The sequence below is a fragment of the Cervus elaphus genome, chromosome 4 (genome assembly GCF_910594005.1).
Source record: "Cervus elaphus chromosome 4, mCerEla1.1, whole genome shotgun sequence".
Classification (NCBI taxonomy): domain Eukaryota; kingdom Metazoa; phylum Chordata; class Mammalia; order Artiodactyla; family Cervidae; genus Cervus; species Cervus elaphus.
Window position 1 is genome coordinate 51,351,948 of NC_057818.1, and position 13,424 is coordinate 51,365,371.

The window sequence follows — 13,424 nt, forward strand, 5'->3', positions numbered from 1 at the left end:
ATCTGTCTGGCCCTTTTTTCTGACCTTTGCTCCCTGAGAAGGGGCCAGCAGGCTCCAGGTGCGGTCAGGGCAGTGCAGGGAGTAGAGCTCAGGGGACGGGGCTGCCAGCTCCACGTGGAAGCGGAAACCCCCAAACACGTAGAGGGAGTCGGTGGCCTCGTGATACACAGCGGAGTGACCGTAGAGACCTAGGGGTGCGAGGAGAGCGAGCACAGAGGCTGGGGGAAGGGCTGGGGATCAAGAAGGCCCCCCGGGCTCCCCTCCTCGTGACCACGACACCACCCAACCAGGCCCTGACGCTGGAGACCGGGGAGCCTTTCTCAACCCCTCCCTCTCCCTTCGGTGCTAAAGGACAGCCACTGAGACTCTGGGAAAGGGAAGAGGGAGGCAGGTGGCCAGAGGGACCTTGGGGACAGAGATCAAAGAATGCAGAAGGAGAGGGACTTCCCTGCTGGTCCAGTGGCTGGGAATCCACCTTGTAAAGCAAGGGATGAGAGTTTGATCCCTGGGTGGGGAACAAAGACCCCACAGGCCATGGAACTAGAGCCCTCAGCTGCAACTACTGAGCCTGTGCGCCACTATTAGGGAGTCCGTGTGCCACATAGAAAGATCCCATGTGCTACAACTAAGATCCGGCGTAGCGAAAGAAAGAAAGAGAGGGAGAGAAAGGAAAATACCTGAGGGGCAGTGTTCTAGGGCCTGGGAAAGGGAAAGTGTCCCACTGCTACTAGGCAGGAGGTGGGCAGCTTCTCATGAAGTCTGAGGGGTAAGTAGAGAAACTGAACTTCTCAAAAGACAGCATCCTGAGAAGGGGTGTGGGTGATGGTACACAGGGAGACAACAGGTGTAGGGGGCGGTGACCACACAGTACAGGAGGGGGTAGAGCGGACGGTCGAGAGTCAAAAGTGCTGTGCCCAGACCCCACGCCGAGCCCTGTCCCCAGGCCCACCTGTGGGGGGCGTCCCGCTCTGAGCCCCGGACACCCAGGTGCCAGTCGCCAGCTGGTACTCAAGCAGCTGCTGGTTGAAGCCATTTTCCGGGGAGTAACCACCCACCAGGAGCAGAGATAGGCCTCGGCGGGCAGTAAGCGTGTGACCAGCAACGGCTGGCAGCTCCACAGTCTGAGGGGCCTGGGGGATGAAGGGTGGAGGTCACCAAGGAGAGGGGCAGAGGTCAGGGATCATTTTGTGGGTAGAAGCAAGGCTCAGAGCTCCCCATTCTCCCCTTGAACCGCTAAGGGGGAACGGGTCAACCCCAGGCCTTCCCACCAGTCATGGTCCCGGCAGGCGAGCAGCAGACCTGTCACTATTTCTGCCTGCTTGGTGTCACTTCTTCAGGTGGGAATAGCCCGGGGTTCCTTCGGGAAGCCCTTGCTCCCTGACTCTTACTCTGCCTGCACAGGGCTGAGTGTACCAGCTCGACAAGGGGACTGTGTTCCGGCCTGGCCACCCAGAGGGTCACATCCCCTAGGCTGGGGACTGGCTCAGGAATTAAGTGTGACCCAAGACGGCCAAGGAAATTCAACTTCTGGGACTTGTGCTGGGGCCCCAGGAGGAAGCGTCCTCCTCTGGGGGCAAGGATGGCTGGAGCTGCTCTTGCCATCTCTGCTGGAGCCTGGCTGTGGGGACCTGAGGATTGAGATGCTCACCTTCTCCTGCCGCCACTGCAGGGTGGTGAGGTTGAGGACCCAGAAGTCCCGGGCGACGCCCCCAGCTGTGAGCCCCCCCAGTAGGTACATGGCCCCACGGCCAGCAGGCACGTAGGCAGCAGCGTGGAAAGAGCGAGGGGAGGGGCCTGGGCCCCCATCCTCGGCTCCTGCCAACATCTGTGTCCACCGCCGTTCACTCGCTGAGTACCTGGGGCCAAGATGCAAAAAGGCAGCCTCACTATGTGGCAGTCAGCCCATAAACCCCTGGGGTGATGTTCCCCCACTGGTACCCCAGCATCCCCTGGCATCACCCCCCACCTTGGCAGGTACCCCAATCACTGTACCATCCTCTGGGGTATCACCACTAGTAATACACCAGTAAGCACCCCAGCCCCTGAGGTAAGCCTCCTGTGACAAGCGTCCCAGCATCCTTTGGGGTATCCTGCACTCGTGGAGATTTTTCTGCACACCTCCCCCCTCCAGCCACAGGACTCTTAGACAGGCATCTCAGCAACCCCTAAGGTGACCTTTTGTCATTCAGGTGTCCCACCTCCCCAGGGCCATCCTCACCTATACAGGTTTCCCAGCAGCCCCTGGGGCAGGCCCAGGCCCCCAAACATCCACAAGGTGGCATCAGGTCCCTCCACCATCGTGTGCCCCAGGCGGTGCAGGAAGCGGCTGGCGGTGTCCTTGGGGTGGGGTGCGGACAGGAGGGCTCAGGTGAGGTCATTACCAAGTGACAGGCTGGGTACAGGGTCTCTGGGGGTAGTCTGGGGAGTGGAGCGGGGAGAAGGATCCAGGAGGTGGGCTGCACGGCACTCCCTGGGGAATGGCGCCCATAACTCACGGCGGAGAGGCGGCTGTCCATGAGGGTCTCCCAGACCAGCTGCCCGCCATCCAGCTTCGTGGCACAGTCAGGACCCCCGAAGCCTTCAGCACAGACGCACAAGCCCAGGCTCTGGGGGGCAACAGAAGCAGCTGGGGGGGGTTGCCCTGATTACCACCCCCACCCCTGCCCCGTCCCACCTGGCTTGCTCTCTTCTACCCGTACCTGGTTACAAGTCCCCGCCCCGTTGTGGGCATTACAGTTCTCAGGACACACAGCCATGCGGCAGTGCGGGCCAGCCCAGCCCTGGGGACACCGGCAGAGTCCAGCACCTGGGACCCCATCCTGGGGCACACACTCCTGGGGGACAGGGCAGCTCCCGGGGCCTCCTGACCCACAGCGGGCAGAACCCACAGAGGCATTGAAGCCCCAGGATGAGGAGCCGTTGGCCTCCCAGTGCAGTACCAGCAGCCCTGTTGGAGGAGAAAGTCCAGAGGCTTGTCAACAAGGTCGTAACAAAGTGATATTTAAAGAGACAGGGATTGGGCTTCCCTGGTGGTCCAGTGGTTGAGACTCCACGCTCCCCATGCAGGGGGCATGGGTTCGATCCCTGATCAGGGAACTAGATCCCACATGCCACAATTAACTGCATGCTGCTAATTAACAGCTCATATGCTGCAACTAAGCTTGTGCTGCAACTAAGACCCAGTGCAGCCAAATAAATATTTTTTAAAAATAAAGAGAGTCAGTAGGCCTACAGGCTCTCTGACCTCATCACCTCCCACCCTCCCAGCTCTTTGCACTCCAGCACCACTGACCAGCTTCTTATTCTCAGAATAGGAAGTTGTTGTCGTCGTTGTTTAGTCGCTAAGTCATGTCTGACTCTTTGCGACCCCATGGACTGTAGCCTGCAGGGTTCCTCTGTCCACTGGATTTTCCAGCCAAGAATACTGGAGTGGGTTGCCATTTCCTTCTCCAGGGGATCTTCCTGACCCAGGGATCGAACCTGCATCTCCTGCATTGGCAGGCCGATTCTTTACCACCAAGTCTCAGAGCCTGGGCATCTGCTATGCCTCCCTCAGTAGTCGTCCTTGCCAACACTGCCCCCTTCAGGCCTCAAGTGAAATTTCACTTCTGCAAAGAATCCCTCCTCACCTCCCCAGACAGGCCAGGTCCCCAGTCCTTTCCATTTCCTCTCGTCCCTTCTCAAAAAAGTGTGACTATTCTGACTATAATTTGTTCACTGCTGTTTGTCACGTCCCCTTCTGCTGTGAATCCATGAAGGCAGCGCCTGTGTCCCTGGTTCCCTTCAACACGCCCAGCACGGAGCCCAGGCAGGCCCAGCTTGACAGCTGGGTGCTCAGTAAACACTCGCTGGGTGAAATGACAGAGATGACCACTCAGCTCTAGCAGCTCGCTGTGCAGGGTCTGGGCTCACGTGCCTTCACCAGCAGGAACAACTCCCAACTCTGCCCTCTCACAGCCTTGCAGCCACTTGGTTTTACAACATGAAGAGAAGCATTTCCAAACACGGGCCCTTTCACTGCAGAGTAGGGTCTCCAGCCCCCACCCGTGGAAGATACCCCTACCCATGGGAAACCAGTAGTACCTCCAATTGTGATAATCAGAACATCTCCAGACACAGCTAAATACCCCAAGGGGCAAAGTCACTCCTGGTTGAGAACCACTAGGCTGAGGAGAGAGATGCTTGGGGGCCCCCACACCAGCTACATTCTGTGTCCCCCACTTGAACCTTCTTTCCAGAGACACAACCCAGCCAGTACAATCTTCAGCTGAAGAAACTGCGACCCAGAGGTGGCAAGGAATTGTGTCACCCAGCAAGTCAGTGGCTGGGACAGTCAGGCTGGGTCCTGAGCCCACCTCAGGCAGCAAGGTACATGGACAAAGGACAGTCCAGGACAGCGGTCCCATTCCCCCAGTGCCCATACCCGACAGGGCCTGCACAGTGAGGGGCCGGTCCCGCCGCTGGCCACAGAATGCAGCGATGAGGCTACGGTCCGACTGGACGACACCGGTGTCCAGGAAGCGTGGGAATCCATCAAAGGCCAGGACGTAGCTCAGCTGGAGAGGTGAGGAGTCGAGGATCAGTGGATGATGGGGAAGAGAGAGCGATGCTTGGGGTCTGGGAGGAGAGGAGCTCAAAAAGAGAGGGCAATCTGAGACAGGGGCAAAAGCTGCTTGAACCACCTAGTTTGACTGTCACGCTGTGGCATGGAGGCCACCATTCCTACGCCTGTGTTGACAGCAGACATGGTTAATCAATCAGGCACTCGTGCATGGAGGCTCTTTCTCAATGCACAGATCCTGGCAGCCACTACCAATCCATCAGAGTTGGCACTCAAGGTACAAACGTTTACCATGCCTAGACTGGGGAATGGAAAACTGGGGTCCAGGAAACAGGAGGCAGCCTGGGAAGTGGGAGGGTCTGTAGGCTGAGGAACAGAGGGCTAGGGGCCTGAGGAATAGAGTTGGGAGTTTGATGGATGAAAAAGCAGGGACATGGGGGCCAGGGTCTGTCTGAAGATTCCCACTGGGTGGGGGAACATGGGCCTGTCATGAGCGCCCCTGGTGCTCACCGTGCATGGGGTGCTGCTGTCGGGGGAGAAGGTGAGGGTAAGCGGGGGACAGAGGGTCCCGGGGGCACAGGGCTGCAGCACCTCAGTGGCTGAGACAACCCACACACAATAGGACAGGCCTGGCCCCGCTCTTGCTGCCCCACCACCTGCAGGCAGGAGCCCCCCAAACCGGCGTGAGCCCAGGGCCACTGAGGACACGTTGGTGAGGAGGGCACGACCCCCACACTCCCGGAAGCAGGAGCCACCTGCCCTGGGGGGAGAGAGGAGAGGCAGCGTCAGACCAGTCCCGCCCAGGCCCAGCACGTGCTTAAACCCACCCTGCCCCCACCCCGGCCTGGCTGGCCCCTGGCTCACCGAGGGTCCCCATAGTAGCCAGGGGAGCAGAGCTGGCAGTGGGCACCCTCGGTGTGGTCCTGGCAGAAGCAGAGCCCGCTGAGGTTGTCACAGTGGCCTCGGCGAGGGTCCCCATGCCCATTGCACTGGCAGGGCCGACAGCCGCCGGAGCCCGTGGCATTCCCGAAGCTGCCAGGCCGGCACCGCTCACAGTGGTCCCCCCACGTCCAGTCTGTGGAGGGCCCGGTGGGCAGGAGGCAGGGTCAGGGGCCAAGGCAGGAAGGAGCCCGACCCTCTCTGACCCCAGCTGGCTCAAAGCGGGGCAACTGGTACCCAGACTAAGGAGGAAGTGCAGATCCCAGAGGGAGGGCGGGCGCTGAACAGGCAGTGGGACCGAGGGACCTGGAGCTGGGGGTGGGGACTCAGGAACCCCGGGGAGGTGCCTGAGGCTAGCAGCTGGCTGCTCACCCTGGCACTCGTCGCAGAAGCCGGGCCCCCGCTTGTGGCAGTGGCTGTGGAAGTTGCAGCCACAGTCCCGGGAACAGCGGGGTGCGGGGGGGCCGGGGGCAGGCGTGGGAGGGGGCAGGTCCGACGTCCAGCCCAGGTCACACACGCAGGTGAAGTCTGGGGGGCCGCTGCACACACCGTGGCCACAGTCCTCCAAGCACCTGAGGGGGTGTGGTGGGGGTGGGGGAAGGATGGGCAGGCCTGGAGCCCCCAAGGCATCCACCCCTCTCCCCACTCCACCCCAGTATATCCATGGCAACACCATCAGAAGCTACTGCCTGTTCCAGGATCCTGGACTCCGTGGGTGGCCCTGTCTCCAAGGTAACCCCATCACGTGTAGTAACTCCTGTCTCTATAGAAACCAAATATCACCACTGGTGATCTGTTCTCTGTGAGAACCCCTTTCAACTTGGTCCTCCTCCATCTCTATGGCAACTGTGGCCTCCAGTCCAAGGGTGACCCGTCTCCACAGTAACCGTGTAACAGTGAGGACCCTGTCGCTCTAATGAGGGCCTGTTTTGCCAGGTAAAAACCCAAGGCTCACTGGGGAGGCTGGCTCCAGGGAAGGCAGCCTGACACCAGGATCACTTCCTCCCAGCCTCCCTGCCTGTACCCGCCCTGGGCCAACATCTCCATGGAAACCCAGGCCCCACTCACGTGCGATTGCAGTAAGTGACGCCATCGCCCTGGTAGCCCCTCTGGCAGTGACACTCGTAGCTGAGGGGGGTGTTTAGGCAGGTTGCCCGCAGGTGGCACCGCGCCAGGCCCAGGCGACACTCGTCCACATCCGGACAGCGGGCATACGCCCAGCGGGCGGGGAGGGCCACAGACAGCCCCAGGCCCTCCCCGACCCACAGGGAGCAGTTCCCCCCACTCAGAGGCCCTGAGAAGTCACCCTGGAGGCAACTGCGGACAGGGGGATTGAAGAAGGCAGTTGGGGTGGAGGGGCATGGTAAGGAGAGAGAGACAGAGAAACAGCGACAGGGAGAGGAGATAAATCAGAGAGACAGAAAGATGAATATGGAGACAGAAGGGGAAATGGAAGAGAGGCAGAGAAAAAACCAGGAAAGCCAGGCAAAAATGATTTTAAAAGACAGGAGAGAGGGGGATACGGAAAAAGGGAGACAGAAGAGAAACACAAAGGTCAGAAGAAAGAAAACAGAAGGGAAGATGAGAGAAAACAAGTCACAGAAATAGGGAAAGAGTTGGGAGGGAGGAGAGAGAAAGAGAGAGAGAGAGAAAAGGGGGAGAAGAACAGAGAAAAAGGCCAAGGGGCAGAGAAACAACAAAGAGGCCGTTAGAATCAGGGTGGGCAGAGAGCCCCCCACCGGCCCCGCCCCCAGCCCCCGACCCTCACCGGCCCAGCGTGGGGTTGTCCTCGTTTCCACACCAGCCACACTCGTGGCTCTGCAGACACTCGTGGCAGGTCAGGAAGCGGTCGCAGCTCCGGCACCGAGGCTCTGAGTGCACGCTGCAGGGAGGCGGGTGTGAGGCTGCCCGAGCCACCGCCACCCCGCCCACCTCCACCCTCCCCTTCGGGAGCCCTGCCGCCCGGGCCGCACCTGTCGTCCCAGCCTCGGCAGCCCCCGTGCGGGTACCGGGCCAGGTAGGCGGCGAACATGAAGCAGGTATGGGTGGACTGGCACCACGCACACTGGCTCGAGTTGGCCAGGCAGTCGTCACAGGTCAGGCGCCTGGGGGCAGGCAGGGAACGGTGGGGGGGACCGGGTCAGGGCGCTGCCCGGCCCCCACACACACCCTCACACGCCCTCTCCCTGGGCCCAGCAGGGCTCACTGGCTGCAGAGTGGGGGACACTCTTCTGGACTCTTCAGGGCACCCCGACCCCGGCCGCGCCGGCTGCACGCTGCGTCCCCCTTGCGGCTGGTGCTCTGATGCCACTCACAGAAGGGGTCCTGGGAGGATGGAGGAAGAAGAGCCCAGCTGAACCTTCCCCTGGGCCTCCTGGCGCCAGCCCCCCAGCACCGGCTCACAGATCCCTGGTCCAAGCCCGCCTCCCTCCCACAGCCAGGGAGATCCACGGGTTCTGCCTGACCCGCACTGCTCACTTTGGGGGCAGTAGTGCCACTTTGTGTGGTCCAGGTGGGGCTGACCCAATCTCCCAGATCCAGAGATGGGCAAGGGGTCACCCTCCCTCCGCCCAGTCTCACTGGTCCAGGAGCTGGCACCAGCTCAGAAGAGCACAGAAAAGGCCCTTCAGTGACCTCTGTTGAGCTGAGGGGTGAGGGTGCGGTGGGGACAGGAAGGTGATCTCCTTCCTCTTGGGACTTGAGTGCCCAGGGTAGGGGTGGGGGATGAAAGTCTGGAGCCCTTGAGGCTCCCTTAACCCTCCCAAGGAATGAACTTCCAGGGAAAATGAGGATGTGGAATGGAAGGAGGTGAATGGCTGATGCATGGCTTGAACTTCTGGAGCCAGCAGGCCTGAAGACCTGCTCTTGGGCTCCGGCGTCCAAGCGGATAAGGCCCCTCTGGTGCAGAGACATCAAGCTGGGTTCTCCAGCCCCTGCCACATGCAGAGTCATGACTATGTCAAGCCCGCTCTCCAGCCCCTCTCCCACCTGACTCTCACCTCCTAACAAGGGCCCCAGCTGTCTACCCTTACCACTACCCACAGGGTCCCTTGGCCAGCCCTGGGGTCCCTCCCCCCGCGGCTGAGTCGCCTGCTCTGGCTGACCGTGCCGAGACCTCCCCACTGCGGCCTGGTGGGCACCTGGGTGCAGGCGTGGCAGTCGCGATGCTCCTCGCAGAGCGGGCAGAGGGCAGGCACCAGCACGAGCAGGGACCCGCCGGCCCCAGCATCCCCGCAGTGGGCCCCGCTCTGGCGCAGGTGGCAGGTGGCGCTGGCCAGGCACCAGCCGCAGCCCTGGTCTGCCAGGCAGCCCAGGCAAGAGGAGTAGGAGGCGCAGGCCGACGAGCGGTAGGGCTCCAGGAAGAAGAAGGAGATCTCCTGGGGGTGGGGGTGTCAGAGGAAGGTCAGGGCTCCAGGCTCCAGGTCAAGGTTTGGGATAGGGATCAGTGTTTGAAGCTAAAGACTTAAGGGTTCGGAGACAAGGTTGAGAATTTGGGCATGCAGAAAGTCAGGATCTAGGACACTGGCAGACGAAATGGGATTGGGGTTTGAGAGAATCTAGAGATCAGAGGTCAAAGTAGGGAGGGGGTCAGTGAGGTCAGGGTGGGAGGTGTCAGAGACATGGACGGGGGTCAGAATATGAGACCAGAGCAGACTCCGGAGGTCAGATGCTGGGGTCTGGGAGGTTCAAGGTAAGACCCAGAGTTCAGGAGTCAACAAGTAAGAGGTCAGGGTCAAGGGAGCTAGCTCGTGGCCCTGGGTTCAGAAAGTCCAGGGCCTCTGGGTACTCACGCTGCCACCTGGCACGCCAGTCCGATCCCACAGCAGAGTGAGCTCGCTGTGCCCAGGGCCTGCTGAGCCGTTGAGCTGGCCCCGGATCTCTACTGCGTACTTGTGGCCCCGGCCGGGCAGTGGGAAGAGGCGAGCTGACCCTGGGCGCTGCAGCCGCCTCGTCTCCTTCTCCTGCTGTGCCACCCAGCGCCCCACCTCCTCCTGGGGGACAGACGGGGCCCCTGAGCGTGCCACCCACACTCTGGCTCCTGAAAACCCCAAGAGCCCCAAACCCACCAAGCACCCACCCCTTCCAGGGAAGAGGAGGGCCTCAGAGTTCCTTAGACCCTAAGAACCTCCCAGCACCCCCAAACCTCCCAGCGACCCACCTTCTCCTCAGGGGAGTCTGACTCGGTAACTGAGAGCTTCCACTTTTTTAAAATTCCCCTCCAATTCTGTTCAAATGAAGACCCCCTCTCCGGCCCTCCCTCCACTAAGGATATATCCCAGGCCTCCAGTTTCTCCCCAGTCCTACTCCCCGCCACACACCTACACCCCGTGTTTACCATAAAGAGCCCGCTGAGTGTCCCAGGCATTCTCACCATGTTTTCTGTGTCCGGGCCCCGGGCCATCCGGGCCAGCACATGCAGGCGCTGGGCCCGGGCCCACACGGCCACATCCTCAGCCCCAGAGCCCCCAGGGCCTCCCGGCAGCAGCGGGTGGATGAAGCCACGGTAGACCAGGGACACGTCGGTCTCTGAGCTCGGCGTCAGGGTGATGGTCGTGCTGCGGACGATCAAGACCTGTGCCGGTGGAGGCGGGAGGCGAGCATGAGGGCCTCTCTGCCCGGCCCCAGGGGCCTCAGGCCTCTCCAGCCACATCCGAGCTGGAGAAACCAGGCAACCCAATCTCCTCCTCTGTTTTACTAAATGGGAGACTGAGGCCAGGATCAGGGGTGCAGGGGAGACAGACAGCTCACCCATCATTACTCTAGGAAGGGAGCTGGGCTCCAACTCGGACAGCAGACAGCGGGCTCCTAGCCCCTGCTCATCTCCACCTCTCATTAAGCTCCAGGGCCCTGGACCTTTCAGCAGCTTCTTCCTCAACATCCTATCTTTCCACTGAAGCCCTTCAGAGTCCAGCTCCCTTAACTAGGGGGTTTGGAGAACTTCCAGGTCACAGGTTAGTGAACACATTCATGTTCCAGGAAGATGTCTCATCCCAACTCCGTGGGGACAGAAGATCAGAACCCTTCAGGACCTCACCCTGTGTATCCTGTTCTTTGTTGTAAAATGAACCCGTAAAAAAAAAAAAAAAAAAAAAAAAATGAACCCGTATGTAAGTTATAAGTTAAAAAGATAAAAAAAGGAGTCCAGATCCAACAGTCAAAGCAATGGACATATTACATGATTTATTGCGAGTATGTGTTTTTATAACTGTGAAAGGGGGGAACAACCCAAGTATTCACCATGGGTACACGCACGCTAAGTTGCTTCAGTCGTGCCTGACTCTTTGCGACCCTATGAACTATAGCCCAACAGGCTCTTCTGTCCATGGGATTCTTTAGGCAAGGATACTGGAGTGGGTTGCCATGCCCTCCTCCAGGGGATCTTCCCAATCCAGGGATCAAACCAGTATCTCTTATGTCTCCTGCACTGGCAAGCAGATTCTTTATCACTAGGTCACCTGGGAAGCCCATGGGAGACTGTTTAAATAAACTAGAACACTACGGCATTAGAATGTAAATGGAATATTATGAAGCTGTTAAAAAGAGAGAGAGTGTTTCCTAACTTCTGCTATGGGACACTTGCCAGGATACACCAAGAAAAAAAGGAAAGTGGCAGTACAGTGTAGACGACATGTTACTTTTTCCGCAAGAAACAAAAAATAATTAAATATCAATTTACTCGTATTTGAATAGGTAAACTGTGGAAGGATAGATAAGAAATACAAACACGCCAAAACTGCTGAGCCTGCACGAGGCAACTACTGAGGCCCATGCACCTCGAGCCTGTGCTCTGCAACAAGAGAAGGCGCTGCAATGAGACGCCCACGCACTGCAATGAAGACTATCCCCCTCACTGCAACTAGAGAAAGCCCGCCCACAGCAATGAAGACCCAGCACAACCAAAACTAAACAAACAATTTTTTAGAAAAGGAATAAAGGTCTGACACGTGCCACAACACGGATGAACCTTGAAAACGTTTGCTGAGTGGATGAAGCCACACACAAAAGGCCATGTATTATATGCTTCCATTGTACGACCTATCCAGGGTTAACAAATCCAGATACAGAAAAAGGTTAGTGGTTGCCAGAGGCCAAAGGGAGGGAGGAGTGGAGAGTGATGCCTTAATGGATCTGGGGCTTCCCCTCGGGGTTATAAAAATATTTTCGAACTAGAGAGTGGTGACAGTTGTACAATATCGTGCATGTGCTAAATATCACTAATGGTAAATTTTATGTTGTGTGTTATCTCACCACAGGTTTTTGGAAAAAAAAAAAAAAAGTCAATAAGGAAAATCAGATCCTTGACTGTGAAGACTTAAGGGGTAAACACAAGAGTGATAAAGGTCCATTTGAGGGTTTCCCTGGTGGCTCAGTGGTAAAGAATCCACCTGCCAATGCAGGAGACACAGGTTCAATCCCTGGTCCAGGAAGACCCCACATTCCATGGAGCAAATAAGCCCCTGTGCCACAACTATTGAGCTTGTGCTCTAGACCCTGAGAGCTGCAATTACTGAGCCTGCACGCTGCGACTACTGAAGCGCATGCACCCTAGAGCCCATGCTCCTCAACAAGAGAAGCCAGCACAGTGAGAAGCCTGTGCACCGTAACTCGAGAGCAGCCTCTGCCCTCCGCAACTAGAGAGAAGCCTACGCGGCAATGAAGACCCAGCACAGCCAAAGCCAAAGATAAATAAACAAATAAAAACAATTTTTTAAAAAAGATCCATTTGAAAAAATGAGAACTCTTAAGACCAGGCCCTTCGACACTCCATGCTGGGCTCCTCACCCCGGCTTCCCCACCTTGTCAGGCTGGGAGGCGTTGGGCGGCTGCTGGAAGGTGAGCAGGTGCAGGCCAGGCAGGAAGCTCTGGGTGACACAGGCCTCCAGGGAGGTCACAAAGACAGGAGCGGGCCCCCACCAGCCCACGGTGCCGGAGATCTGCTCCCCGCGGCAACGGGCCTGCTCTGTGGGAACAGGAGGGTCGGGAGAGGGGAGTCGGTGTGCGGTGCTGGGCCGCCCCCCCCACCACCCTCCCCACGCTGCCACTGGACACTCACCAGGCCGAGGGAGGCAGCTCTCATTGTGCACGCACCAGCCCAGGGCGCCGGGCCCCCGGGGGGGAGCCGCGCTGCTGCTGAACGCCAGGCAGGCCTGGCAGTCACCCAAGAGACGGCCCAGGCCCAGGCAGCTGGCAGCCGGACACTGCAGAGAAGGGATACGTGGCAGTCACCACCCACGGGAGCTTAAGGGACCGAGGATTCAGGAGTCTTGGGGCAGAAAAAGGTCAGGAAATTGAAGAAAGGAACTGAGAGCCGAGCTGGAACCAGAAAGATCAAGAGGACACAGGTGGGGAATCTAGGGACAGAGTCAGAAGCACAAAAGGATGGGGAAGAGGGTCAAAGGGTCAAGGGTCAGGAATGCCCATCTCAAGTGTGAAAATGAGTCTCCCACGCGCAGCAAAGTCCGTCTGGACTTGGTTTAGGCAGAAAAAGACACTGAGGACCAGGTCTTGTGCTAGGGCACAGAGAACAAGGACAGTCACTCACAGCCCCCGAGGGAGTCCCAGGAGGCAGGGCGGCTTGGCAGGCCCCCTGACACCAACTGCATTCAGGGTCTCGGGAGCAGACGCTGTGGTCCGTGTACATGGAGCAGTAGTCCAAGTGGTACTGCAGAGAGGTGGGTAGGAAGGACGGGGCACTCAGACCTAGCACCTCCTCCCACGCCCCCGCTCACCTTGATGGTCCCAGGGGACCCCAACTGCTCAGAACATTGAGGACCTCTGCCCTCAGCCCCAGGGACCACCATTCCTCCTCCCCCGGACCTGGGGTCTGACCTCCCTCCTATTACAGCCCTCGGGATCTCTTCCCCTTCTCCCTGGGACCCACCCCCACACAATTTCCCTTAACCATGGGAACCAGGTCACCTCC

At 58.9% G+C, this 13,424-nt stretch overlaps 1 protein-coding gene across 1 annotated transcript in view; it reads right to left on the reverse strand.

Annotated features, from left to right (window-relative positions):
* MEGF8 (multiple EGF like domains 8) overlaps positions 1-13,424 on the reverse strand; it is a 41,216-nt gene that overhangs the window by 15,186 nt on the left and 12,606 nt on the right. Inside the window, exons 10-29 of the mRNA XM_043899272.1 lie at positions 13,044-13,163; positions 12,555-12,699; positions 12,298-12,461; positions 9,873-10,073; positions 9,292-9,492; positions 8,641-8,877; positions 7,707-7,825; positions 7,474-7,605; positions 7,269-7,382; positions 6,569-6,817; positions 5,873-6,072; positions 5,426-5,636; positions 5,072-5,321; positions 4,424-4,556; positions 2,700-2,947; positions 2,496-2,606; positions 2,219-2,337; positions 1,649-1,856; positions 950-1,130; positions 25-188 (exon numbers count right to left, since the gene is read on the reverse strand). Coding sequence (XP_043755207.1) covers positions 25-188; positions 950-1,130; positions 1,649-1,856; positions 2,219-2,337; positions 2,496-2,606; positions 2,700-2,947; positions 4,424-4,556; positions 5,072-5,321; positions 5,426-5,636; positions 5,873-6,072; positions 6,569-6,817; positions 7,269-7,382; positions 7,474-7,605; positions 7,707-7,825; positions 8,641-8,877; positions 9,292-9,492; positions 9,873-10,073; positions 12,298-12,461; positions 12,555-12,699; positions 13,044-13,163 — 3,507 coding nt within the window. The remainder of the gene's footprint in view (positions 1-24; positions 189-949; positions 1,131-1,648; positions 1,857-2,218; positions 2,338-2,495; positions 2,607-2,699; positions 2,948-4,423; positions 4,557-5,071; positions 5,322-5,425; positions 5,637-5,872; positions 6,073-6,568; positions 6,818-7,268; positions 7,383-7,473; positions 7,606-7,706; positions 7,826-8,640; positions 8,878-9,291; positions 9,493-9,872; positions 10,074-12,297; positions 12,462-12,554; positions 12,700-13,043; positions 13,164-13,424) is intronic.